At 45.6% G+C, this 26,525-nt stretch overlaps 1 protein-coding gene across 6 annotated transcripts; it reads left to right on the top strand.

Annotated features, from left to right (window-relative positions):
* The first annotated feature begins 122 nt into the window (after window positions 1-122).
* Window positions 123-22,052, top strand: LOC309577403 (ADP/ATP translocase 2). Of its 6 annotated transcripts, XR_014226760.1 has the most exons (7): window positions 123-480; window positions 2,891-3,132; window positions 4,498-4,670; window positions 15,587-15,721; window positions 16,764-16,992; window positions 18,895-18,958; window positions 20,022-20,144. XR_014226760.1 is itself a non-coding variant. In XM_082289395.1 (6 exons), exons 1-5 carry the CDS (start codon window positions 209-211, stop codon window positions 16,965-16,967), a joined length of 1,026 nt encoding a protein of 341 aa, XP_082145521.1. In that variant the 5' UTR covers window positions 123-208; the 3' UTR covers window positions 16,968-16,992; window positions 18,895-19,596. The 6 variants fall into 6 exon arrangements, 5 of the variants coding, with proteins under 5 accessions (XP_082145521.1, XP_082145522.1, XP_082145524.1 ...); XM_082289395.1 differs by lacking the exon at window positions 20,022-20,144 and having other exon boundaries at window positions 18,895-19,596; XM_082289396.1 differs by lacking the exons at window positions 123-480; window positions 2,891-3,132; window positions 4,498-4,670; window positions 15,587-15,721 and adding exons at window positions 20,304-20,790; window positions 20,906-21,046; window positions 21,657-22,052 and having other exon boundaries at window positions 16,855-16,992; window positions 20,022-20,187.
* The last annotated feature ends 4,473 nt before the right edge of the window (window positions 22,053-26,525 follow it).

The raw sequence follows: 26,525 nt of genomic DNA, 5'->3' as shown, positions 1-26,525 counted from the left end.
GGGCCGCTCCGCTCCGGTCATCCGCTCCGAGTTTTCCTTCCGCCTCCACAGCGCGCGGCCGGGGCGCGCGGAGCCCCGCGCCATAGCGCCCCCCGGCGGCCAAGGCGGGCTGCGCCGCCCCCGCTCTGGCCGCGCCCCGCCGGGCCGGGCCGGGCCGGGCCGCTCCGTGCTCTCCGCTCCGCTCCGCTCCGGCGGGGCCGGCGGGGCCATGGCCACCCTGCGCCGGGATGGCCGGGTCACCGCCCTGCAGCGCCTGGGCTGCGCCGGGCTGGCGGGCGCGCTGAGCCTCAGCCTGACGGCGCCGCTGGAGCTGCTGACGGTGCTGGCGCAGGTGGGCACCTGGCACTGCCGGCGGGGGCTGCGCGACGCCGGGCGCAGCCTGTGCCGCACCGAGGGCGTGCGGGCCCTCTGGAAGGGGAACCTCACGGCCTGCCTGCGCCTCTGCCCCTACAGCGCCCTGCAGCTCGCCGCCTCCCGCCGGTAAGCGACCGGCCCGCGCGGGGGCTCCGGGGGCTCCAGGGACCTGCGCTCCCGCGCCGGCCTTCCCGCGGAGGGGAGCGGATGGAAAGTGCCGAGTTTAGTCTAATGTCTCTGTCTCTGCCGGGTGGTTAACTGGGTGTGCGCCCCTTCTCCCCAAACATGCGGACCCTTGCTTATAATTTTATTTTTTAATTTATTCAGCGCGTAGCGATTGTTAGGGCCTGGTGATATGCCAGCAATGGCTTATAAAATCATAGGTATTCTTCAAATGATGAAGGGTCGATAGTCTGTTAAAATTCTTTTGTTCACGTTCCTTTAGAAATGAAGTTACAGTGCAACCTGCAGGTGTGGCTGTCACATCTCTTCTTTGCAACTAATTTGTTTAATTAATTTATACGCTTTCAGGTATTTATGTTGTTTGTATCAACGAAAATAACAAAATCACAAGTCAAATATTTTACTCTGTCATGCAGGAGTTGTTAGGCAAATTTGATCGGTTTTGACGTTGATAGGTGACATTATTTGTTTTAAGATCTTGTTTTTGATAATACACAGATACTAAACTAAGGTAAGTACTGGAAGGACTGCAGCAGGATGAACGTGGAGCAGTGCTGATGGTCTGCCGACCGTGCTGTTTCCTAGGATTCCCTTCTGCTGCCAGTATCTCTTGGCCTTTGCAGGGAGTGCCTGATTGTTTACCCGCACCAGCATGTTTTGCCACTCTGGGGGCTGGGCTTCATTTTTCTTTTTTTTTTTTACTGCAGTCAGCTGTTCATGGTAGTACGTGACATTTCCGCCCAGCTGGGCGATGGGTTGTTCTGTTCTGGGCAGCAGCAGCGCAGCGTCGCAGGCACTGCCAATCCGCTGTGTTTGTCACTCATCTGCCCCAGCAAGTCACCTGCCCATCACTGCCTGCGCCCTTCAGGAGACCACAAATGCAGTGACTCTAAAACTGGGCAGCTTTGTTGTGCCATAACAGACACAGTGGTCAAACAAAGAGTGAGGTAATGTGAGTGGGAAGGCACAAACAGTAATTTAAATGTAATTTGAAGTTCACAGAAAAGGCAGTGTGTTGCATCAACATAAACCAGTTGATTTTGAGCAAAATGACTACTTTGTTTGTTCACCTTGAAACAGTGTATTCCCTTTGCAAGGCTAAAGTTTGTGTCTAGTTTGCACAGGATGTTCTGAATTACAGGTGGAATTAGGCTACCAGGAAATTAAACACAAGTTGCCTATGCTTAATCCTTGATACACTATTTGAGGATTTTTGAAAGTCTTTTCTACTGGAAGAGTGGTGTGTATAAAGGCAAGAAACACAAAAAGAAATGTTATTGGGCAGCCTGGGTAAACAGTCCCAGGAGGAGCAGGACTGAGCACAGTCAGCACCCTGGGGATGGTGACTCCCTTTTCGTGGACTCTTGTCTTTCCATGGTAGCTTGAAATGTTATCAAGTAGTGCCTAGAGGTACCCCACCACCTTCCCCACGCATTTATGCACTCACAGGAAAATTAGGCTGTGTGGGTTTAGGGACTGTATAAGACACACAGGAAAAATGGTTTATACCCTTTAGCTTCTGCTTGGCTGGGCTTTCTGCCCTGGGCCCTCCCAGGGCTTGAGACAAGTAGATGCAAGGATTTGTCATGCAGTAGAAAATGCACATTCATGTGAAAAAACATCAACTGAGCAAGCAGTGACTTGTAAATATTTGCAAATTATTTTGTTCTGTGTGTGGTTACACCATGTGGGTTAAATGTAGATATGCTGTTTAGATGTTTTAGTTAATGCTTCCAAAATAGAATAATACATTTCTTTACCTCCAGCTAAAACTCTCAAGTGTTTTTACTTGCTTCTTGCTGCCTCCAGGACATTTCTCCCTTATGTAGAAGTTTCCTGTCATAGAAAAGTCCTTCAGTACACCACAAATGCATGATTTGTGTGTAGCTTTTGAAACTGCTTCAATTTCAAATTTTCAAATTGAGACTTAAACTCCTGAGAATAATAGTGCTTGGACATAAGTCTCCTCTAGAGGCATGTCCCTGTGGACCTTCCTGTCCCAACATAAGTAAAAAGTTCTGTTGCTCTCAGAAGGCCTGTGATGGCATTATCTACGTATTTCCTGTTACGTGATAACCTTAACTGGCAGGTTTAACCAATGTCTTTAACTGATGATCAGATAATTTCTTTCAGATGTGTTTTAACTCATTGTAATTTTCATCCTGTAGATGGATGCTTCTGTGGTGTTACGTATAATAAGATCTTGGATGAATCACATGTTAAAGTTTCAATTCCTGCTGCTGAAGGGGCTTGTGGACAGAAGAACATTTGCATCAAGAATCATCTGCCTTAGTTTTTCATGTGTTTTGTTCATAGTGCCATTAATAGTACTTCTTTTATGTGTTTGCTTTAGACTTGTTACCCTTTTCACGGATGAGCTGGGCCATATCTCCCACTGGAGAGCCATCATGGCAGGAAGCCTGGCTGGCATGGTTGCCACCATTGTGACGTACCCCACTGACGTGATTAAAACACGGCTCATTGTGCAGAACCGGCTGGCACCATCTTACGAAGGAATTTTTCATGCTTTTTACAAGATTTATCATCAAGAAGGACTCCGTGCACTCTACCGTGGTGTTTCACCAGCAATATTAGGTAAAACAATAATGGGGTGAAATCACCTCAGGCCTGGGTTTCGTTGCAGCTGTGTAGTGTGTTCATTTGCTCACTTGATTTCAAAAGCCAACAGGAATGTTGTCTTGTAGAAGATGTGGAGATTTGCAAGGCACTGCAATACTGATAACCTTTGCTGCAGCTTTATTACTTCAAATTAGGACCAAGTGTGTAACATTTTATATATGACTAAGTGTTCAGCAAAATACTCTTTTCTTCTTTTATAGATGATCTAGTTGTGCTTGGATGCACAATTTTCACCATTAAACTCTTACAGAACATTTATATACACACATACAGAATGTTTGTAACTCCTGTCAAGGCATCAGAGTGTCTCCTGAACTGTTCAGTGAAACCAGTGTGAGCTGTAGCGTATAGTAGGTGTGAAAAGTAAAGATTAATTATATTCTCTCTTTACTTGAAATTACTTTTTAATTATTTATTTACTCTCCATAGCCTTTAAAAATGCCATTTAACTGAGTCCACTTTTTCACAACATGACATTATATAAAATGTGTAACAACAGCAATAGTAATAAATGTATAATCCCACTATAAAACTGATGAGAGCATGAAACAAGCAGAAGAGGCCAGAAGTATCCCTCATGCGCCTGACTGAAGACATAGCTCTGTTTACCAACAGAGCAGGTGCTAGAGTTGGGTTGGACTGAGAAAGAGCTTGTCACAAGAGAGAACCTGGAGAAACACCTGAGCTGTCATGAGACTATAGCAGTTAATAATTCTGACAGCGTGCACATTTTAATATGTAGATGTATGCCCCTGTCGCTGTTGTACCGGGGACGGCGAAAAAAGCGGCAGAACTCCAGTCCAGAAGAAGGGTGATCTTTTATGAATCATTTATGTATCCTGGTTCGCTTGAATGGCATAAGGGTATTGGTCCTTTGACCATCCACCTCTTAGAATGATTGGTTAAACCCTACAACACCCATTTCAAAATATTTCTCCAGTCAGTAATATAACAAGCTGCATAACAAACTACTGGAGGCAAGATAAAAATATTAGTTTACAAAAACCTCTCACTGTTTACAGCTAGCATGCGTGTGAAAGCAAGACTTTCACATAGATACTGGCAGAAAGCTGGAAAATTTCTCTACATCAAGCTTTCAGCATCCACATGCCCCTATCAGCACATCTAGATGCTACAATATTGGTGTTTGGTGGTAAACCTGAGACTAAAGAGTAAAGTTCTTCAAAATCAGGATTGGGTTTGTGGAACGTGAGGTGTAAATTGGCAGCAGCTCCTCCTATCTTTCTAGTTATGTGATGAGCAGCTCTCTTCTCTTAGTGTACAGTGTGTTGATATAATCCTGTCTGGTTTGCTTTCTAGGTGCTGTCCCATTTTCTGCAGGCTCATTCTTTGTTTACATCAGTCTGGACAAAATCTGGCAAGAACCCATAGTTCATTTCACTCCTCTTCAGAACTTCATAAATGGCTGTGTAGCAGCTGCTGTGGCACAGACACTTTCTTTCCCCTTTGAGACTGTCAAGAGGAAGATGCAGGTACAGAACATTCATGTTACCAGTACTTTGTCGTAGGTGCTTGGTGCAAGACCTTGGGACAAGACTAGCCAGGTGATCATGGGTACCACTTTATTTCTCTTACCAGTAGGCTACAGAGACTTTGGTTTTGTTGGGTTTTTTGCTCGTTTGGGGGTTTTGTTTTGTTTTTAAAGTCTGGAAATTATTGCTACAAATGGGTTGCTATACCTTTTATGTGAGTTCAAGTACTATCATGGGATATGTGTATGCTCTCAGACTCCATCTCTGTAGCTTTATTTCTTTTCTTTTTCATAGCAGTTTCATCAAATTCTCAAAATTCAGAATGGGCATACCTTCAGTGAAATACAGGCTGAAAGTTTGCCAGATGAAGAAGTTCAGTTGGTGGTAGGCAGGATGAATGAGATCCATGTAATTTTCAGAGCCTGTGTGTCTGCCATTTATGCCTCACCACAAAACAAACAAACTCGCTCAGTATTAAGTCTGAAGGATCATAATTGTCCTTGTTCCTATTTCTGACTCCTCTGGTTAACAAGTGACTTACCAGCTGCGGGTGCTGCAGTTCTCCTGGAGCATCAGCAACAGGAGAATTACTATATCTTCTGGATACTTTCTCCTAGAATTTTAACAGTAATGATGTAAAAAAATACTCAAACCACACAAAACAACCCCTATCCCACAGCTTCCATCTCACTGACATAATTCACTTGCTGATGTTGACTTTTCATTAGAACTTCATCAGTAGAGAGACAGTGGCTAGCTTTCACCATATGGTCGTTCTCAGGCAGGGGGATATGAGTGTGGGTTTTCAGCCTAGTTCATGGGAATGCAGATTTATGGGAAGCTTTTGTGATCTTATTAGAAAAACAGTCATTTGTTGTGGCAGCCTTATATAGGTCCTTGCCCCCTTCATCAAGTGGTAGCCTGGTTGGCAAGTCACAAGGTAGCAAAAGGTCAGTGAAACTGTGAATTTCCCTCTCCTGCTCCACGAGTTCCCCTTTTCAGGGCTCAGATGCTGTGTCACAGAAGCCTTCACTGCCCTCTCTCCATCTCGTAGCAGAGAACCTCAGCAAGAGGAATAAGGACTTTTATCAGACCAGCTCATGTAGCTGGTGTGTCCAGAAGTCAAGGTTTAAACTGAGCCCTTTCATCAGGTATCTTAAAAAATATTTCAGACAAGAAAGAGATTCTGAGCATGAAAACTTGATCCTTTTATCCAGCTGTACCAATAGGTCTAAGAAAAGCAAATACTCCTTACAAGCCTTCTTTTACTTTATATCCTTAGGCTCACAACAATGCCGTTGCCCTAAAGTAAAGGCATTTACTGTGCTGTTTTCCTTTTAATATTTTATGTCGATGCAACAGTTACTTGAACATTCAGCTTTTGTAATCAGTTCAAAAGTAGGTTTTGGCTCTAACTGGTGCAATGTTTTGTGTCAGGCTGTGTTGTGACAGGCATATGAAGAAGTGGGACAGGCCCGTGTTTCATTTTCCTGCCACTAGGCTGTGCTCTTCCACCAAAGGGACGCTTAAGTCATCGGCAGTTCCAGCAATAAGGGAACTGGATTTATTGCCTAAATATGTAGGAAGTGGAGAGGCTAAAAATACTTTGCATGACAAAAAAAAGGCTCATCAACAGAGAGGGTTTCTTCCTCATAAGTGCATTGCAACACTGAATAGTGATTTTCTGAGCTTAGAGAAACACCTCCTGTTCAGTGATTTATTCTGAAGACATGGGAGAAGGCAAAGGTATTTAAAAAGAACAAGCTGCTTGGGTGCAAAATCCTGTAATTTTTTGGAAATTACTTAATTCATGGAGGGTTGTCCAGAAAAGAGACCTGTTGAAAATCGCAACCCACGCTGATACCAAGAGCTCACTGGAACTCCTGCAAGGTTATCCAAGAAGTTTGGATTTTCCAGTTAGCTAGGTATGGCCTAGCTTTGCAGGGATCAGCTCTGTTTTGTGCTTTCTGGTCTGTGCAGTTTGTAGGGTGCTGGTCAAAAGAGAAAAATGCCTAGTACAGCGCCAGGAAAAGTATCATGCAAAGGGATGGATCTAGAAAGGGGGAGAATAAAGAAGGAGGAAAAGAACTTCAAGACATTTCAGAGTTCTGTAGAAAATGGGGGAGCAGATACTTCTGATCACAGTTTTTCTCAGACATCTTATTTAGTGATTCAGCTTTCTGGCTGATAGAAAGAGGGAGGGTACCAAAGCCTTCAGCTACCCCTGGGCCTGGTGTGTGCTCTGCAGTGCACACAGAGAAGTGCTAGGGTTTTTTGAGGCAGTGAATGCTGAGTTTGTGTATGACGAGGAACCCAGCTCACTGTGGAAGTCAGATTTCCTTTCCCTCCCTTTTGTCCCAGTCTGACAGATGGAGGGAGTATGTTGCTAAAGGAGACTTTTCCAATGAAGCTGCTGGTGATGGGGAGGCAGGGAGTTGTAAGACAATCTTAGGAGCTTCAAAAACTGAGAATCTAGGACACAAGGCTGTCTCCATTGATTCTGCAGTGGAGTACAAGCATGGGACCAGGACACCCAGTTCAGATCTTTACCTGATATGCTAGGCAGTCTTAGAAGAGTTAGCTCCATGCATCTCCTCATCTGGACAATGCTTGAATTGTTTGCATAGACTAGGAAACGAATTCTGCTGTGGGAGGAAGGATAAGGTGCTATTTTTGATCTCCATTGTAATAATCTTGCTTCATCCTTTCTAACTTTACATATCTGAATCCTACACTTCTGACGTTGGCTGCTTCTGTCACTGACAACTGTGGGAGTAGGAGCTGACTGTCAGCAAATAATTCTTGAGGAAGAATTGTGTTTTGGTGATGCTTTATGATGTCAGATTTGCTCTGTAATCATGGCTTCTTCAACCTTTGCTGTTAGAATTAAGATGCTGTGTTTGCTATATATAGCTGAATGTTTTTCTTAAAAGAAATGTTAATTAATATGAGTGAGTCTTACTGAATATTTGAGTCCTCTATGTTGTGCTTATCCTAATTTTATTCCTTTGTCTTCCTTTTTTCACTTTGCTTCTGATTGGCATGTTAGAGAATACAGAGGTACTGTATGCATGTTTCAGCATGGAATTATGGCTTTTGTTGTGCATCTGTAGAAGGGGATTTGTGAAGGAGAGGGTTATTCAAAGGCATGTTCTATATTAACTGTTTTCCTGACTTTTATGATGTATCAGTTTCTGAACAAAAACTTACTGATTTTTATATCCTTGTGACTGTTATTCTTGGCTTTCCTTCCTTACCTCACAATATAGTGTTCTTTGTTAAATCCAGGTTCTAAGCCATATTAAATTACTGCCCTTTTTACCTTGCAGACTTGCATACAAGAACACTTTTTTCTTTTTCAATTTTTTTCCCTACCTTTAGCAGGGAAATTTTCCTTTGAATGAGTCTGGGTGTAAAGAAGCATTGGTAATGTTTCTACATTCCTACATCATCTTTTTGCCTATGATAACCTTCATAAGTGCCTATTGGACAGAGCTGTGGCATTTCAGTAAGGGAAGATGAATTTAAAGCTGTTACAGTCTGTACAGAAGGTTATTATTAGAATGGCATTCCTCCACGCAAATGGTCAATGCAAACCCAATAGCCAAGTTTGGCACTTCTCTCTGCACTCATGACGTGCAGAGGTAGGCTCAGACACCCCTGAGTGGCACTTCTCAGCCTCCGTCCCAGACTGACCCGTGACTTTGGTAGTTTCTTAAGCAAAATGCACAAAGATGTCCTTAAAGCTTTGTAGGTACTCCACAGCTACTCCTCACCTGCTTACGTGAACAAACTTTGCATCATTTTCAGAAGCTCAGCCCTGTCTCCACATTTTAGTATCTGTGACTAAAACCTGTCTTAAACTTTCCTTCACATGTAAATGCTACTCAGGTATCAAACTTTTGTAATACAGAATAAATCATACTGTTAGTAAAGTGCAGGATTCAGCACATTTTTGGTGTTGACTGCACTGCATCCTCAAGCTGTGAGGACATCTCTGTGGGGAAAGCATTGTTCAGTGCTGATCTTTCTGTTTCAAAATGCAGGCTTTGACTTCACTCCTGCAAACGAACAGGTTTACTGGTTTTGGTTAGTGTAGATTGTTGCCATGCATCACCCAAGAAGTGGCCTCTTTACAGTGACAAAATTGAATCAGTTTGGCCTTGGCTGCCTATAAATCTGCAATGTGTTTTGGGGTTTTGTTGGATTTTTTTTGTTCTTTGGAACACAAGATGCTCTACAAATGTGAAATCTGTTGTAAGTTACATAAATGCTATGAGTTAGTAACCTGAACAAAACTAAGCAGTCATTTCCTTTGTGAAGTACCCTGTTTAAAGTAAAAACCTCTCTTTTAAAAGGAATACTGTTATTTAAGTATTTATTTAAAAATAGTCCCCTTGCTTGGTAAAAGTCAGTCTAGCAAGAACCCAGTGGCTGGGTTATAAAGAGCTTTGAAAAGGAGAATGATAAATGTTCCTTCTCTCTGCTGAGATGAGAAGTTCTCCTGCTTTGCTTAAGCATGAGTGACTTGCAAAGAGTTCTCTGTCATTGAGCACAGTCACTGGGCTGGCGTGCAGCCTCTGGAAGCTCACAAGCTGTAGTGTCACTGCTGGTGGTGAGCTCTGTGTTCTTGTCAGCTGGGAATATGAAAGTAATTGGAGTCATGACCTGATTTAAAATGAAGAAATCCTTTTTGGGTCATGTGGTTCACATGACATCTGCAAAGCATATGTGCTCTGAGACTTTGTGCAGGGAGACCCTTTAATAGTGAACAGCATGGGAGCCTTGAAAGTTACAGAAATTGAGCCATTTGATCGCATAAATTCCATGGTGTGGAGAGCAAATAATGAGCAGTATTACTATTTCTAATATGATTTCCTAAGTAAGGCTTATATAGTTGCTAGCTGTCTTTCCTTGTCCTTGCTCCCAATAACTTTTGGTCCTGCTGTCCAACTTCAAGTTAACTTGACAAAAGAGTGGAGATTTCAGAGATACTAACTTCCATCAAGTGTTGTGAAAAGAAGTGCACAGATAGGTGAAATATTTTAGAGTCTCATCTCTAAGGGGGAGGCTGCAGTGTGAGTTCTTACTTTTCTTGCTTCTCCCTATGATCTCATGCTTCCCTTCTTCTTGCTGCTGGGATTCAGGCATCAGCCAGGTTCCCATGCCCTGGGTGGTACTTGAATTTGGGACCAGCCTGGGTCCTCTGATTATCAGCAAATAGGTAATAGATGTCAGATTCTGGTTGTGGTAAAATCCCTTCCTTCCTTCTCTTTTTAACTATATCTGAATACTTTGAGCTACCTGTGATTTTTATTGTTTCACTAATGTTGTTATAAAGATATTTTATACCACTTTCTGAAGCTGTTGCAGAATACTGCTCTGCTGCTTAGGGAACTATTTGGTCTGGTAAATGGTTGAGACAATGCCTGAAAAAAGCTATGGAGCATAACATAGGCTTTGCCTTCTGTAACAGCCTAGATCAGCTTTTATGAATCTGAACAAATGTTGGAAGAATTTCTCTTAGATCCCCAGACTTCCACAGGAGGAAAGCATGAAGACTGACTGACTGTCAAGTTGAAACACTGAACAGTGTTAATAGGAAAATTAAATAGGAGGAAGAAATTGTAGATCAAGAACTGGAAGCAGGACTGGGCTGCTTTAACAATGAGGTCTGCTTTGTCTCTAAACCTGTTCCTCCAAGAATCTGTGGTGTGATAATTATGTAATACTCACCTTGAGGTTGTTCAGCATAGCACTGCAACACAGTGGCCTGCTGAAGAAAAGCAGGAAAATACATTGCACCAGTTTGAAATGCAGGAAGTCTGAGGGATGGCAGAATGCAATTCTCTCCAAATGATCTTTCCAGACACTGAAGTGGCCACCAGGCCCCCAGTCTGAGATTTGGTAGTGCCAGCTGATCGTGTCTGCCAGCCTCTTACAGCTGCCTCAGCTCTGTGATCAGTGTGGTGTGAGAGCTCTTTAATCTGCTTTGGGACAGATCAAATGGGTTAACTCAGCCCACCTTTTTAAACTCCGTAAGCTCATGTAGCAGACAGGACCTGATATGGGCTTGGTTTGCTGCTGTTCACACATAGCTATTAGAGACATAGCTTTCAGCCAGGAGACAATGATGTCTCTGGAGGTACAGCTATTACTGTTACCCTCAACGTGAGTACTTTTGCATCAGTTATACGGGACAGCCTTGTATCCATTTGTCTGTGCTTAGAGTGATGTGCCTATGACATGTGAGGTGACTAATTATGGAAAATACTCCATAAACAGGAGCTAAAACTTGATGGACACTCTCTTCTTTTATGGGTGATTTATTTTGATTTGGTGTAAATCCCTAACTTATCCACATCAGGCAAATGAAAGGATGACCTGTGAAAAGTCCCAATCCTGTAAAAAATTAGTTTTCTCAGTTCCTAGATAGGCAGCAGGAGATGCAGGAACTAGCATTGCCATCCACTGTGTGAAGTGTGGGACCAAGCTAGACTGCCTAAGGGTTTGCATCATTAAATAAATTAGTGCTAATGTGCATGAAAATGGTACACCCATTTGTATGGCTTGAGCTGAACCATCATGAGGCGTCTGGAAGCCACCCAGAGCTGCCCATGCAGGAGGGTTGCATTGCCTTGAGGAAAAAGACTTCTATATTCTGTATTAAAGACTTTTTCACACCGCAGGTGTTAAAGCCGAGGAAGCTTAGGCTCAGCAACAAAGCAGGGATTCTGCAACAAACTGTGAAGCCTCAGGCTACAACAGGCCTGGTGATACGTGTTTAAAGCAAAGAGTCAAGCTTTTGACCAAGCATGAAGCTGTTTTGCTCCTCGGTGCCATTCTTCCCAGAAAGGCATGATTTGGCCCCAGTTCAGGTTACAGAGGAAGGGACAAGGTGTTCTTGGAGTGCAGGACGCTGGAGATCAGCTGTGCTGTGCTGCTCTGAACCGACTGTATCCTGATAGCTCGCCATGGTTTACCTTCCTGTGTTCCTGAATACCTTTGGGTGAACTTTAACCAGGGGTAAGTCAGCATTACCAAACCACTGATAGGGAATGACTGCCGAGTAAGGCTGACCTCGAGGAGGAACGATTGATTAAGCCCAAGAGAATGATTTTTTTCCCCCAAAATATTAATATGTATTTACGTTTAAATTATTTTTCATTGTAGTGGAATGAAACACTCTTTCAAGCATTTCAGTCTTCACTTGAGTGAAATTTCTGTTGACTGGAGCGCTATTAACTTGAATGAAAACTGCAATCCTTGTCCTTCAGTTTCCTTTGAACTACAGCTGCACTTGCCTGTTGCATGTGCCCTTATTAACTTAAAGACTTCTTTTTTTAGCTTCCAGATTAAGAGTGTGAACTCTTGAGCTGTCTGTAAATTGTCTTCCTGTACTTTTTTTTTTAAAGTGATCAGAAGTGTAGGACACCTGAATCTGTTGAAAATATGTAAACAACAAGCAGTTTTACTCTATCCGCCATCAGAGTAGCATACCATTGATGACAGCTATTCACTGCTAGTTATCTTTTATATTCTGTGCTAAGAGTGCTGCATACTCAAAAAATAAATAGTAAATATTTGTACCAACAAGCTTTATGAACAGGGAAGAGGGGGGAAGTACATGAATTAAATTTGTGGATTCACAGTCTCTGATACATGTGAATACAGATAATTGCAAACCAAAATGTCCCAAAAAAACAAGTGAAAAGTTTGTATCTGCACCGGGGGGGGGGGGGGTGTCATTGAAAAGGTCTGTGAGATCAGTTCCCAAAATGGGATTATGTTGTTCTGGCAGTCACCTCATAATGCAGACAATGGGAGAGACGGTGTCTGAAGAGTCTTCAGGTAATAATTAACTATAACTACCTGAGTTTTGTCATGACACTGCACCCTTGCTTAAATATCTTGTTTATTTAAAAAAAGTGTAAGTGCAGGTAGTTGGGCATTTTTTTGAACATGTTTCTCTTGGGTTTAGAGTGTTGCAGTAGAACAGTGGACATGTTGCAGTGACACAGTAGACTTGGTGGTCTCTGGATATAAAAATGCTGTGTTTGTGAGAGAGCAGGTGGAGCCAATTCTGCATTTGATGTACTTTAATCACTTAGAGAACCCCTTGTCCATCATAGGTAAAAAGATAAGCAACTTATCACTCATAGTCGTGCTACTACTACGAGCAACACCTTGGCACTGTTATCAGCACAGGAAGCTGTATCCCCAGCCTCCTGCAGTTTGAGACAGCTGTAACTGGGGGGAAGGAAGTCTTTGAGAGAGTTCCTAACAAACAGGTTTCCATGCAGCCGCCCATACTGTCAAGGGGTGTCAAAAGGAAGGAATTCCAGCTGCTTTGAAGTGCATGAAATTCTCTGTCATAAACCTGACCTTTTTGGAATGAGATTAGCTGTTTGATTTGTATGTCATGGTAGGTTTCTGCAAAAGAGGTAGAGAAACCAGTTTGATCTGTTTTGTTGCTTCCATTTTCTGGCTCTGGTGCCATAGGGTGGTTGTGAGGATTGCAGTGTGGTGGACATGCTTAGATGGAGAACCACCAAAACCCACAGCTACTGTTTTTCATGGACGATAGTGCCAAATTAAATGCATTTGCAGTATTTTTCCTCTATTAATACATTTTAACTTAATTTAGCGGTGTTCCAAAATACTGAAGTTTTAACTACACACTGATACAGTTTTTAGTTTTCCTCTTGCAGAAGGTGATCCTGAGACTCTGTGGACAATTGTAATTTAAATACTGTGTATAGGGTCCTAGAAGCATACAGCTCCTGTAAAGCAGGAAGGCTGGCAACACATACTTCACAGACTGAAATCTTAGAAACAGCTCTATCTGTGGGGAATGGTACTATATATAATTTCAGTAAATCTCTTAAGAGGTCAGTATCTATGGGCAGATCAGAAATCTAGGGGTTTGACTTACCTGTTCCTTTTTAACTGCCTTCTGGAGGTGTTTACTGTGTTACTGAAACCTATACTGTGCTTGTCACTTCCTTTGGTGTTGCAGGCAAGAGTACTGTAATCAAAACCTTTGATCTGTGCCCTTGAAGTGGATACAGTAATGAAGGGGATTAAGTCAAACTCACGCAGCTAAATTCTCTCAGGCCATGCCCTGCCTACCACAAAGGGACTGAAAAAGGAAGGGAATCACATGTTAATAGCATTCTTTCGTTCCTGAAACATTTCAGAAACCTGTCTTTCTTTACTGCTTGGCTGCTTATAACTTCATTTACAAAAAAAAACACCTCACAGAACCTGACTGACAGTCCAGAAAGCAGAACAGGGTTTTGAATCCAGTTCTCCTATGAGTGCTATTGCATTTTTAGGGATACTTTCATCATTTTAGTTTTCTTCTAAGCATTGCTGGTGCTAATATCACCATTCTTATGGAACTGGTTTCTGAAGTCTCAGTTGGAACACTCAGCATCTTCTGCAGTACAGACATGAAAGCCTTTGTACAGAAGGTTTTTACCTGTTACCTGCCATAAGAGGTATTTCACTTGCATTTCAATCAGGCAGAAAAAAAACCCAGAAAAAAATCATGATCTGTGATTTTTTTTCAGACAAAGGAGACTATGCCCTTAGTGTGGCGGGTAATCAGGGGGTTTTTGTCAGCCTTTAAATTTTAACAGTAGATTTGCCAGTAATGCAAGGGAATGCAACAACATTTAAACTATTTGATTAGCAATTTCTCTTATACCTAGAGCATCAGTTTTGATATGTTTGCATTTCCAGCATCTCAGTTGCAAGGTACTTGAAATGCTATAGCTAAGGCTTCTAGAAACTTGTCAGTTTCTGAGAGGCTTGTCATAGGCTTAGCAGCTCTGAGAAGCTACAGGTTAGTCTGGACAAGGAGTGAAAAATCACTACACTGTATGGGGTTTCACATCAATGTGGGGATCATGATACCCATATTCATCAATCAATTAACTGTACAAGCCCAATTTTTATCAAACTTCTAGCTTAAGTTAAGTTTGCAAGTCATCAAGCTGTGTCCTGGGGTTCCCTGACACCAAAGTGTCACTTGCCATGTGTTTGAGAGGAACTCTGGTTTGTCAATGCAAAAAAAATCCATGCCTGCATGTGCACAGACGGATGAGGATGGGATTATTCAAGGTCATGTTATCCTGTCTGTGCTAATGCAGTAGGAGATTAATGAAGAAAGGATTTAGCTGTTAAAAATGACCAACTACACTTCTTTCATGTGAACAGACACTGTACTGCAGTTGGAAGTTCAGCTGCCACCCAACAGGATTCTCCCCAGCTAACTTCTAACTAGTCCCTATCAGCTGAACACACTGATATGGGAGCATGGGCACCAACTGCTCACCTGCAGCCCTTGGTGGGCCTGAACAGCCTGGGCCGAAATCCCCATCCTTCCATTTCTGCCATGCTGCTGCTCCTCAGCCTGTAGTGCGGTTCATGCTTCTCACAGCAGTGCAGACAGCTTCAGCAGCCAGAGACAAGTCAGCTGGTTCAATCAGAGTTACAGGAGGGCAGTGTGGTTTTGGGGACCAGCTCCAAGCTTCCCTCTCATAGTGTTCCACTGACAGGGATGTGAAATATCTCTACCTGGACCTGAGCAGTTGGCATGGGGCTGATGGGATTTGTGGCTCTGGTTAAGCAGTTTGCTCTCACAAGGGTGGGATTTATTTCTAGTAGTGACATGGCACAAAAGGAAGTGCTGTGTGAAATTACTGTTCACTTTCATACCTATCAAAGAGTGAGTTCTTTCCCTTTTTAATTTTATTTTAATGCAAATTAGCGGATACTTTTGGGAAGAATCCAGATCAGTCTGTTGAAACCTGGTGTTGACTGTTCCATATATACCAGAATGGAGAAAATAATTAATTTACTTTGGTTTTCTCTGTTTGTTCTAAGTCCCTCTGGGTGTCTCTTGACAGGCCCAGAGTCCTTGGCTTCCCCACTATGGAGGAGTTGACGTCCATTTTACTGGCATGGCTGACTGCTTCCGGCAAACTGTGAAGAACAAAGGTGTGCTTGGACTTTGGGGTGGACTCACACCCAGTCTGCTCAAGGTGAGGTTTTGCTTTCATCCCAGTCAAATACTATCCTGAAGGAATCAAGACAGTTTTGGACAGTTGGGGATAGAAAGCTTATGACATACCTTTGTACTTAGTAGCTTACAGATGACAGAATCGGTGACAAAACAGGTTATAAACCAGCTTTGGAACTTGATTTGGTTGTATTTCCTCAAATGCAAGCTTGGCTTCTAGATATCACCACTTGAAAGTTCATTTCAACATCTTTAAAGAACGGAGTGCTCCTAACACACAAGGTGTGGAATGGATGGGGGATTGCAAACAACCCACTTAGGACATCTAAACAAGTTCTTCTTCTGACCTGAGCTTCTGTAATTTGACATGTTGCAGTGAGCTGTAAAGAAAAGTGTGCTTGTATAAGCCAGTTGCCCAGAAGTCCAAAGCAATGCTTTCAGCCAGCTATTTAATGCATATGTATCAGCTACTGCAGCCCTTGCTGAGTTGAAAGCATGAAATAAAGCATGGTAGCTTAAACAGAAGGTAATTTAATTTACATAAATACGTTTTATAGTGCTGTGATGAGGATTACCTACATAGAGTACTACAGGTCAGCTAATGAGTGCTAATTGAGTGACAGTGTGATTGTGATGGCCTGCCTTACCTTGGCTGATACAAAGCCAGTGGCGCTGGAGCTGCTGGTTCTGCATGGGGCAAAAGAAGAAAATTGTGTAGTCACTCCAGTGTATGTAGAATAAATTCCACATTTCCTACTGGGATTTGCTGAGATTGCTTAGGACATGCTTGGGTATTTGACAAGTTCTGGTAATCTATAGGCTAGCATAGGCCTTCTTCCTCACAATATTGTTATAATTAGTTATGTAACAACAATAAACTCCTAGTGTTAGCATGCTGCAGCTGCCAGCCTAGTTTGAGATGAGACTCTGATTTTACACAAATGAGGACAGGTCTATTAGCAGATCAGATCTGAAGTCCTAGAAGTTCCCTTTTTTTAAAACATCTAAGCTATGGATGCTACTAGTGAGTCTAATTTTTTTTTCTTATATTGCTTTTTTATCAGATTGTGCCATACTTCGGTGTTATGTTTGGCACCTTTGAATTCTGCAAGAGGGTTTGTCTCTACAGAAACGGTTATATTGAATCTCCTTTAAATTACAAGCTAACACCTGGCGTTGACCAGAGCTTACACCCACAAGAACTGAGAGAATTAAAGCTCCTCCGAAGGGAAAATTTTGAGCCAAGGAAATCAGCACTTGAAAACTGACATCGGAGTCACTGCAGATATACAGGTATCTTTCTTAAGGAACTTTGCAAGAAAGCCATGCTGAGCTACAGGTACTGACATTTCATTGGATTGCATGGTTCTTGTAGTGAGACACCTGTGACAGGAAAGAATAAATCTGTGTTGCATTTGCTGAATGGACTTGCAAGCACATAGTGAAGAGCAAAGATGCAACTAGTTTGAAAACTCTATACTACTGGAACTTGAAATGACATTATTTTATGTGCTTTTTAATACTGAATAGCTGTTTGAGATTAAACCAATTGCAGAGAGGCAAGAGAACAGAGATGAGAGTATAAATTGTCTTTGAAGACATTAAGAAAATGAATTTTTAAAAGCAATCTGAGATACCAAGTGAGCTAAAAATAATAAAACAGAATAAAATACATGCAACATGCAAGAATTTCTACAGAAATCTCCAGGTTTTTAGTGATACTGTTGGACATGGCATTCTACAGAGTAAGAATTAGTCTTAGTTCAGTCACACTCCTAAATCCACTCCTCAGTTTTTGAGACATACTTGAGAATGATAATTTTGTCTGAATCTCCAGCATAAAATGAAAGTATGCTGCTGCAACTGTGATTTTGCTAAGACAGAGCTGTAATGTGCAAAATGGATTGTAATACACTGGAATGACAATCTTGCAAACTTAAGTGCGTACTCAGAAATATTCCTCCCTTTCTCGTGCATTGTTACTGCATGTATGTGAATTACTTCACACTTTGAAAAATAGTTTTCCTGAAGTTCCCTAACTGGAATATTTCCTGGAAAATGCAGTTCTTAAATGTGTTAGATATTTGAGAGCCACAAACTTTGTCATGATGTTTAGGTACTTTTAAAGCTTTATTTTTTTATTAGACCACTTTTTAGTTCCAGAGCACAGACCTAAGGCTACTATGCTGCTCTGAACTTGCCAACAGAATAGCACTATGCACACCACCTGCGATTGATCCACTTGAACTGCTGTGCTCCAGGGGCTGCAGACAGGTCCTGTAGGTAGGAATCTCTCTGCAAGAGCACCAGGTTACTGCCAGTGCCACTGCAACTGATGGGCCTCTTGGGAGCTGTTGGACAACAAAAGATCATCTCGTGTTATACCTCAGGAACCATGGTGTTGCTCCAGTTCCTTTGTAGAAATTCAGCTATGGAACAGCCCCATCCCAGTCCCTTCTGATAGAAAACCAAAACCCCATGTCCATGGGGAAAAGGTGGCTGTGCCCCTGGCAGCATGGGAATCACAGCAGCTCAGGAAGGTGTGTGCACACTGGCTCCAGCCCAAGCTGCAGCAGCCTGGGTTCAGCACAGCATTTGCGGCTTTACACAGCTCCTCGTCTGTGTTTTTGCACTGTTTATAACCCCTGATGAGTGAAAATAAGTAAGTCTCAGAAACTGCTTGGTTAGTACATGTCACAGCAGGATGAGGCATTGCCAAATCCATGCAGGAACAGTCTGTATCTGTGGACAGAAACTTGCAGAAAGATTTGGGATAACTGTAAGGCCTGCATTGCACCTAGAACTCATTGCTGATGTATCTTACAGCTGAAGTCTTGCATTATCTCTCTTAATGGACTCACTCTGTTCTGCTGCAGTGGTGCTTCATACTGATTTTTTTCTCAGAGAAGAAATGCAAGCATTGATAACAAAAAATTAAGGTGGTAGAGAGCAGATCTGGTGGCTCATGCATCACACTGAGGCTGTAAGTGCTTTTGGTTCTAATCAACCTGCCCAGTGACCGTGTTTCTCTGTGCCTCAGTTTTCCCATGGGCACAGGGCAGGTAATAATACTGAGACTTACTGGACAGGTATGGATATGGAGATGTTAATTGTAAACATGTTGGGGAGGATTAGATTTCTTGCCTTGTCCAAGTATACCTGTATGTTTTTTACTAACACTGTATTTCTAAATAGATTTTAAAGATTGAATGGGTGCATATGAATGTCTGATCAGCTCTTCAAACCTCCTAAGAGTCAAGTGAGTCAAAAAGTTATCTCTAACTTGTTTCTGATGTGCTACTACCACCTTTGTATCATAGTGCACTCCTACGACCTATCAAGCACTAACTCTTTTATCAACCAAGCCTGTCCTTTGTAATGACAAATACGCATGATAAATCCCCCAATAGGCAGCACTAAAATACTTGAGTTTTCACTGAAAGAAAGCGCTTCATCAGTGGATCACTAACATGTGAAATGGTGTATGACCATGAAGAACCAGGCAATAGCATCGCTAAATTCTTGGATACGTGTAGTTCTACTCGAGTGACATTTGGATGCAACTGTGTGATTGGGGGGGCGGGTGGTACCTGGTGGGGTGTGTGCCTATCTGAGCATCTCAGCTGAGCTCTGCACTGTGACTACTGAAGGAATCCATACACGAGCTGGAGCTCGGTCACTCCTAGAGCCCTGTGTGTGCAGGGTGGACAGTATCTTGAGAGGTGTCTGAGCGAGGGTCTCGGCTACGCGTGAGAGAGATAGGGGCCTGTACATGTCTGTAGATGAAGCAGCCTCAGAGCCCGCCCCGTTCCAGCCTGCGCCGCGGCTGTGCTGTGCCCGGCCGCTCTCGCCATAGCTTTGGGATGACGCAGAGGAGCCGAAGGGTCGTGGTCACGGATGGCCCCGTCACCGCCAAGTGGTGTGCCCGGGGCAGGGATAGGCGGTGTGACCGGGCCGGGGCCACATAAATATAAGACTGTCTCGCCCGCGGTGCTGGTGGGATCCTTCATGCCGGGACGCCCCGTCCCGCGATGCTTTATCCCGGGATCTCTCATTCCGCGGTGCTCCGTCCCGGTGTGCTCCGTCCCGGTGTGCTCCGTCCCGGTGTGCTCCGTGCCGGTGTGCTCCGTCCCGGGCTCCCCCGTGCCGCGCTACCCCAGCCCGTCACCGCGGCCATGTGCCCCCCACCGGTTCCAACGGCGGCCCCGTCCCCCCGCGGCGGCCACGCCCCCTGCCGCAGCCAATCGGCGAGCGGGAGGCGCGCCCCGCCCACGCTCGCGCCGCAGCCCCTATATTAACGGCCATTGCGGCGCCCCCCTCAGCGCCGCCTCCCGCCTCCTCCGCCCGGCATCGCCTCCCGCTCGCGCCGCTCCCGCCATGACCGATGCGGCCGTGTCCTTCGCCAAGGATTTCCTTGCTGGCGGGGTGGCGGCCGCCATCTCCAAGACCGCTGTCGCCCCCATCGAGAGGGTCAAGCTGCTGCTGCAGGTGAGCGCCGGGGGCCGAGGCCGTCCCAAGGTCGCCGCAAGGAGAGGGGGGGCGGCGGCGGTGGGCCGGGGGCGCGCGGGGGAGCGGCGCTGACGGCGGCATCTTGGCCCCTGCAGGTGCAGCACGCCAGCAAGCAGATCTCCGCCGACAGGCAGTACAAGGGCATCATCGACTGCGTGGTGCGCATCCCGCGGGAGCAGGGCGTCCTCTCCTTCTGGCGCGGCAATCTGGCCAATGTGATCCGGTACTTCCCCACCCAGGCCCTCAACTTCGCCTTCAAGGATAAGTACAAGCAGATCTTCCTGGGCGGCGTGGACAAGCGAACGCAGTTCTGGCGGTACTTCGCCGGTAACCTGGCATCCGGGGGTGCCGCCGGCGCGACCTCCCTCTGCTTCGTCTACCCCCTTGACTTTGCCCGAACCCGCCTGGCAGCGGATGTGGGTAAAGCCGGGGCCGACCGGGAGTTCAGTGGGCTCGGTGACTGCCTGGTCAAAATCTTCCGCTCAGATGGCCTTGGGGGCCTGTACCAGGGCTTCAGTGTCTCTGTCCAGGGCATCATCATCTACAGAGCCGCCTACTTTGGCATCTATGACACCGCGAAGGGTAGGTTGACCGAAACAGCACTAGAAGGGACATGGTGGGCTGCGGCAGGCCTGTAGTGCATTTCGATAGTGCTGGTGGCTCACCTGCCATTCTCATCAAAGCCTCTCTCCTGCAGGCATGCTTCCAGACCCAAAGAACACCCACATTGTTGTCAGCTGGATGATTGCTCAGACCGTCACTGCCGTCGCTGGTTTGGTCTCCTACCCTTTTGATACGGTTCGTCGTCGCATGATGATGCAGTCTGGCCGTAAAGGAGGTAAGTTTCTACCTCACTGTATAAGAGTTATTGGGCATCCCTGGATCAATAGCTGGTGGTGGAGCTGAAATGAAGGCAGAGTGGCTTGGCTTTCATCAGCCTGCATAGATATCCTCTTCTCTTGTAAGCAGGGGTGTAGGAGGGGCTGCAGAAGCAAGTGACAGGAAGGGACACGAATGAGTTGGCCTGTGCAGCACAACTGTAAGGTGGCATGCACCAGTCAGGTATATGTCTGTAGGTAGGAACAGCAAAACTTGCCCAAGGATGTTGCAAGCCAGTGTCTCTGGGACAAGAAAAGGCAGCCTCCTTAGCAGGCACAGCCTGGCCAACTGTGCAGTAACTTTTGGGTTTGGAAGTGTTGGTGTCAAAGCAATGAGTTGCTGCCTTCTGTTTGAACCAGTCCTTCCAGTGTCTCCCAGGGACAATGGCAGCAGCAGCAGCAACATCTCTCCTGGGCAGTCTAGTCTTCTGATGTGCTAGTATTGGAGAAAGTCAGCCAAGAAATGGAATGCACTTGAGGTTTTAAAGCTAGCAGATACATGAGGCTGTTTCTGACCTGGATGTTGGGGGTCACAGGCATCCACTTCCTAAAGCTGTCTGTCTCCTGCAGCTGACATAATGTACTCCGGCACTCTTGACTGCTGGCGGAAGATTGCCCGGGATGAGGGCTCCAAGGCCTTTTTCAAAGGTGCATGGTCGAATGTACTCCGAGGAATGGGTGGTGCTTTTGTCTTAGTCCTGTATGATGAAATCAAGAAGTATACATAAGTTGTTTCCTGTTGTGAACTGGCATGTTGTTCTATGTAGTCTATGACTGTTCATGGACTTGTTCGAAAACCATCTAGTTACTAAACAGTGGCGGCTGATGTTTATACAGGTTGGCATGGGGCAGGGGCGACTGCCTGCCCTGTCTTTATCAAATTATTCCCCCTGATGGGACTCATGATGATTTCTATTTCAGTCACTCCTGCTTAAAGACTACAGAGAAATAAAAATCCAAAACCAATTTTCTTCATGTCATGTTTGTTCTTACAGCAGTTGAAGTATGAGGGGGTTGGGGGTCTCAGCAGTTGTAGAGAAAGAGGAAGATGAACCATCTCCATCCTGCAAGCCTCACTACTTGCTAAGTACTGGCACGTAAATACAGTGCAGGCTGCCACAGAAGCTAGGTAGTGTTTCCTCCCCAGGGGAAGCCAGTAGTGTAGGCTGGAATGAGGACTGAAGGGCTCACCCAGTGGACCTCCCTGATACTCCACTAACCAGAGATGATGGACTGTGTGCTACAGTCGTGCCTCTAGCCTGTCTGCTCCTTGGAGCTCGGGAAACCTGATTTTGACAATGCCAAGTGCCTAAACTGTGTGTAAAACACAGCACTCCCCATGGCACTGAATGCCTGGGAGGCTGGAGGAATGTCTTAAGGGAGTGTTTGCTGCTCTCTGGAGGAGCAGAGCTTGTCATCATGTTCTCTGCCTTAGAAACTGAGCTACCTACTTGGGCATGTTAAAACACAGTCAGAGGACCCAAGTGCTGCTGGTCTGTATCTTCCCTGGCTAGCCTTGCCCTCACAGAGGGTGCTGTGCTGTGGGGATGCAGTAGCTGAGCAGAGACAGCTTCTGTACCAGCTGTGCTTGCTAGGCAGGGAGCTGCATTCCCAGGCACTTTCCTTACCCCTGGAACTTAAGGTTCAAAATTCCAGGGGAAGGGGAAAATTCCTTCATGCTGCTGGGACAATTTGGGGAAAACTGCAAGACTGAGCAATGTGTGTGGTGTGGCCTTTACCCAGATATCTCTCTAGGTCTGTGAGTCACCCCAATGAAGCTGCCTGGTTTCTGCCTGGGGATCTGGAGTGGTGAGTGGATGCTCTCCTGGTCTTCTGCCCTTCAGATCAGTGAGTCTCCTCACTTCCCCCATGCCTTTGGTCCTTTCTGGCTGCCCGGGCCTCCTCAAAGCAGTTGATTTCAATCACTGAAACCAATCTCAACCACTGCCCAAGGCAACTAAACAAGTCCTTGTGTTGCAAAGGGTGAGAGTTCCTTTTATTGCTGGAATCTAAGCAGGGCAGCCAGGCATGAGAGCGCAGCACCTTCTCTGCTGCAGGTGGTGTTGACTTGCTGGGTTCTCTGTAAGTGGGCACATGCATTCCTGATGGGAGACAGTCTTGTGCCTCACAGTTGAGCCAACTGTCCTTGCTGATGCTTTTCAACTGCCCCTGGGCTGCTGCAGTATGAGATCCCCCACTGCCTGCTATGGAAACGAAATGGGCTGTAAAGGTGAGATGTGAAGCAATGCCACAAGCAGTGGGCAGTGCTGGGGGCACAGGCAGCAGCCTGGCAGGGGACTGTGTCATGGGGCAGCTTTACCAGGGAGCCCTTTCCTGTTGTGCAAGTGCAAGCTTATTAATTAAGGGCTCTCAGCCTCCTGCTGCTAAGCTCACCTGGATTTCAAGGGCTGCTCTGAAATGCTGCTGATTGCTGAGCATGGGGCATCCCTTTCCTGTCCTTTCCTGCACAGGGAAATGACCAGGCCATTGGCACAAGGTAAGTGCATCATTTCTTCTTGAACACAGTGGTGGGTGACTGAGGCACTGACCTGGGCTGTTAGGCCAGGCTGCAAAGGAGCTGAGCTGGGGAATCCCTAAGTGCTTAGACGTACAAATTGTGCACTGGACTTGGGGTGCAGGGCTAGCACTGCGTGAAATGGGTTTTAGCTACCTGCCCTATCAACTGCCTTGGCGATTCAGGAAACAAGAATGTGTTTCACGACTCTTTTTAGCTCTGGCAGGTGGGAGATGTGGGGCAGAGCCCACAAGGGGTTTTCCCTGCAGTCCACTCTTGGGTAGCACAGGCTGGTAGGCCTTCTGGGGTTTTAACCTTCTTCTCCTGGCAGCTCCCTGGGAGCAGCTTTATCTGGGGACCAGGCTGGGAGGTTTAGCTGCTGCTGTTGCCTGCCACAGGAGCACACTGCACAGGGATTAAGGGCTTTGTTCTTGTGGCGAAATTGAGGCATGGGAAAGGGACTGGGGCCAGCCAGTGGCAAGGCAGCAAGCTGAGTGCAGTCCCTCCAACACAGCATTGGGCTGTGCTGCCCCAAGGATGGCATGAATGGGGGTGGATTTTCCTTTTAAACATAATTCTCCTGTGGGAAGGGCTGAACATCACACACGTCATTATTTCCTCCACAGGAGCTGTGTCCAGCCTGGTGTATCGTCTCCTTTGCTGGTGGGAAGGGATGGGTAAATGCCTGTAGTGCTGCTTTTGTCTCAGCCCCTTGCTCAGCAGCCATAAATCCCAGGCTTAGGAGGTGTTGACGCAGCACAGCTGTGCAGGGGATTGTGTGACACATTTGTCAGTGGCTGGGGCAGGTGGCAAGTGGTGCAGGATGGTTGGAATGGCTCAGTGTGCACCAGCCTGCCCCAACTGGGCTGTGCCTGACTCTGTGCTGAGTCTTGCAGTGGAGAGCATCCCATCCCAAGGATGTTAAAGACCAGCAAAGTGCCAGCTCATCCACTCCACTGTCCCCTTCAGCAACCATTGTGTCACTCCAGGCTGTGTCTCTGGGCTTTGGATGGAGCCAGGAGTGCCCCTGCTTCTATGTCCTTGTCACCCTTGGCAGGCATTGCCCCAGTGTCTTTCATGTGCTGCCTGCATGACTGGCAGCATCTGGTGCAGAGGGGCAGGGGAAGAGGCAATACTTTGGGTCATGCAGGGTAAAATGAGTTGTTCTGAGCGGGGATTGATCCTGCGACTGCCCAGCCATGCAAGGTGGCCCTGTCAGCTGCCCAAAGCACATGTGTGGGTTGGGCTGTAGGTACGAGCTAAGCTCACATGCCTGCAGGGACACAGCCCCAGTTCTGTGCACCCTAGAGCCATACCGAGCTGCCGGGGGGTAGTGGTTTTGGGAACAATGAGCCCTCAGGACCTGCCAAGACCCCACACCAAGACTGGCAGCGTCAGGGAGGTTCTGGGAGGTGTCATCCCACCAGTGGTTTGTTGGTTGTTGCTTTCTGATCCTGCTGGGATTGACAGGAATTACAGCCCTGGCTGCAGGCATGGGATGGAGTTTTTCTGGCTGACAACAAAAGAGATTGGCCACTCGTGCCTTGAAATCTACCCCAAACCCCAGTATGCTGTGGCCATCTCGCTTCTTAAGGACCCCTCAGCAGGAATTACAAGGCTTCCATTCCATCCTTGGAGCCCAGCCCTCCAGCCTTTTAAACAAGCCCATCATTTTATACTTTTAAAATGCCTGGATGTGGCAAAGCCCTGTGGGCTCTTTAGGATAGCACCCGCAAAAGCTGAGACTAGTTTGATTCAGGCTGATCAGTTAGTGCTGCTCCCAAGCTGATCGCTTTGTCATACACACTGTTATTGTGCATCTATCAATGCAACAGTCCAGGGAGTCAGAGTGGGCCATCTGCATGCACATAGGTCAGTGAGTAAAACAGCACAAACATGGAATGCAAGGAGAGATGTAAGGGTTGGCCAGAAACATCCCCTCGGGGGGTGGGCAAGGAGAACTCCATGCTGCTCCCCAGGCACAGCTGTGATTAACAGGGAGGAGGTTGGATTCACTGTTACCACTTCTCTTGAGCGTTTACAAATTGTATGGAGGTTTTGTACAGGTTATGGGTACCCAGGCAGCATTGTTACATCCAGAGCTGTTCCGACATGGTAAATCAGACTAGAGTTTTGTGAAGGTGCCTGGAAACTGGTCTGGACTAAGTCATGAAACACGGTAAGGTAAGTCTGGCCATGTGTGCCATTACTTTTGGAACAGATCCCCTCCTTCACTTTTATTTCACATTTTGTGATACCTCTGCATCTGGACAAGTTCTTACATACAATATGGTGCTCAGTTAAACAAACAAATATATCACTTACCTGTATCTACAGATTTATAAAAACAAATGTTGACTTTTACAGAAACATGAAATCTGATTTTTCTTTGGTCTGAACTCTGCTGCAGATTACCCATTTGCTACCAGGGTATCGGAAACCCTGCAGGATGGCTGGTTTCATCTATTATAAAAGGACACTTCATCAATTGTTTGAACTAGGTGACCCTGCTTCCTGTTGCTACAGTCAGCTAATATATTTCAATTCATTTAGATCTAGAAATGAAAAACCTCATTTGATTTACACTAGCTCCAGTTGAAGTAAGAAATGTATAATAATGTATTAGATCAGATTCTCTGTGTTGGAGTTGTTTCAGCCATGGACTGCATAACTAGAGTGTATCAAAAGCACCTCAGAAGAAATAAAATACTCCCCTTTCTGAATCAAAAGCACCTCAGAAGAAATAAAGTACTCCCCTTTCTGACTGGGTCCATGCACACATCCTGAGCCAAAGTAGGCAGATTTCCAATGACAAGAACAACAAACTGACTGAACATGGACTGGCCTTCCAGAAGTCTGTGCTGTGCTGTCTCAAGGCTCCAAGTGGCAGCTGAGGAAGTTGATGGCAGTTGGTAACAGCTACT

Source organism: Coloeus monedula (genome assembly GCF_965178545.1).
Source record: "Coloeus monedula genome assembly, chromosome: 12".
Taxonomy (NCBI): domain Eukaryota; kingdom Metazoa; phylum Chordata; class Aves; order Passeriformes; family Corvidae; genus Coloeus; species Coloeus monedula.
This window is presented reverse-complemented; position numbering and strand designations above follow the sequence as displayed.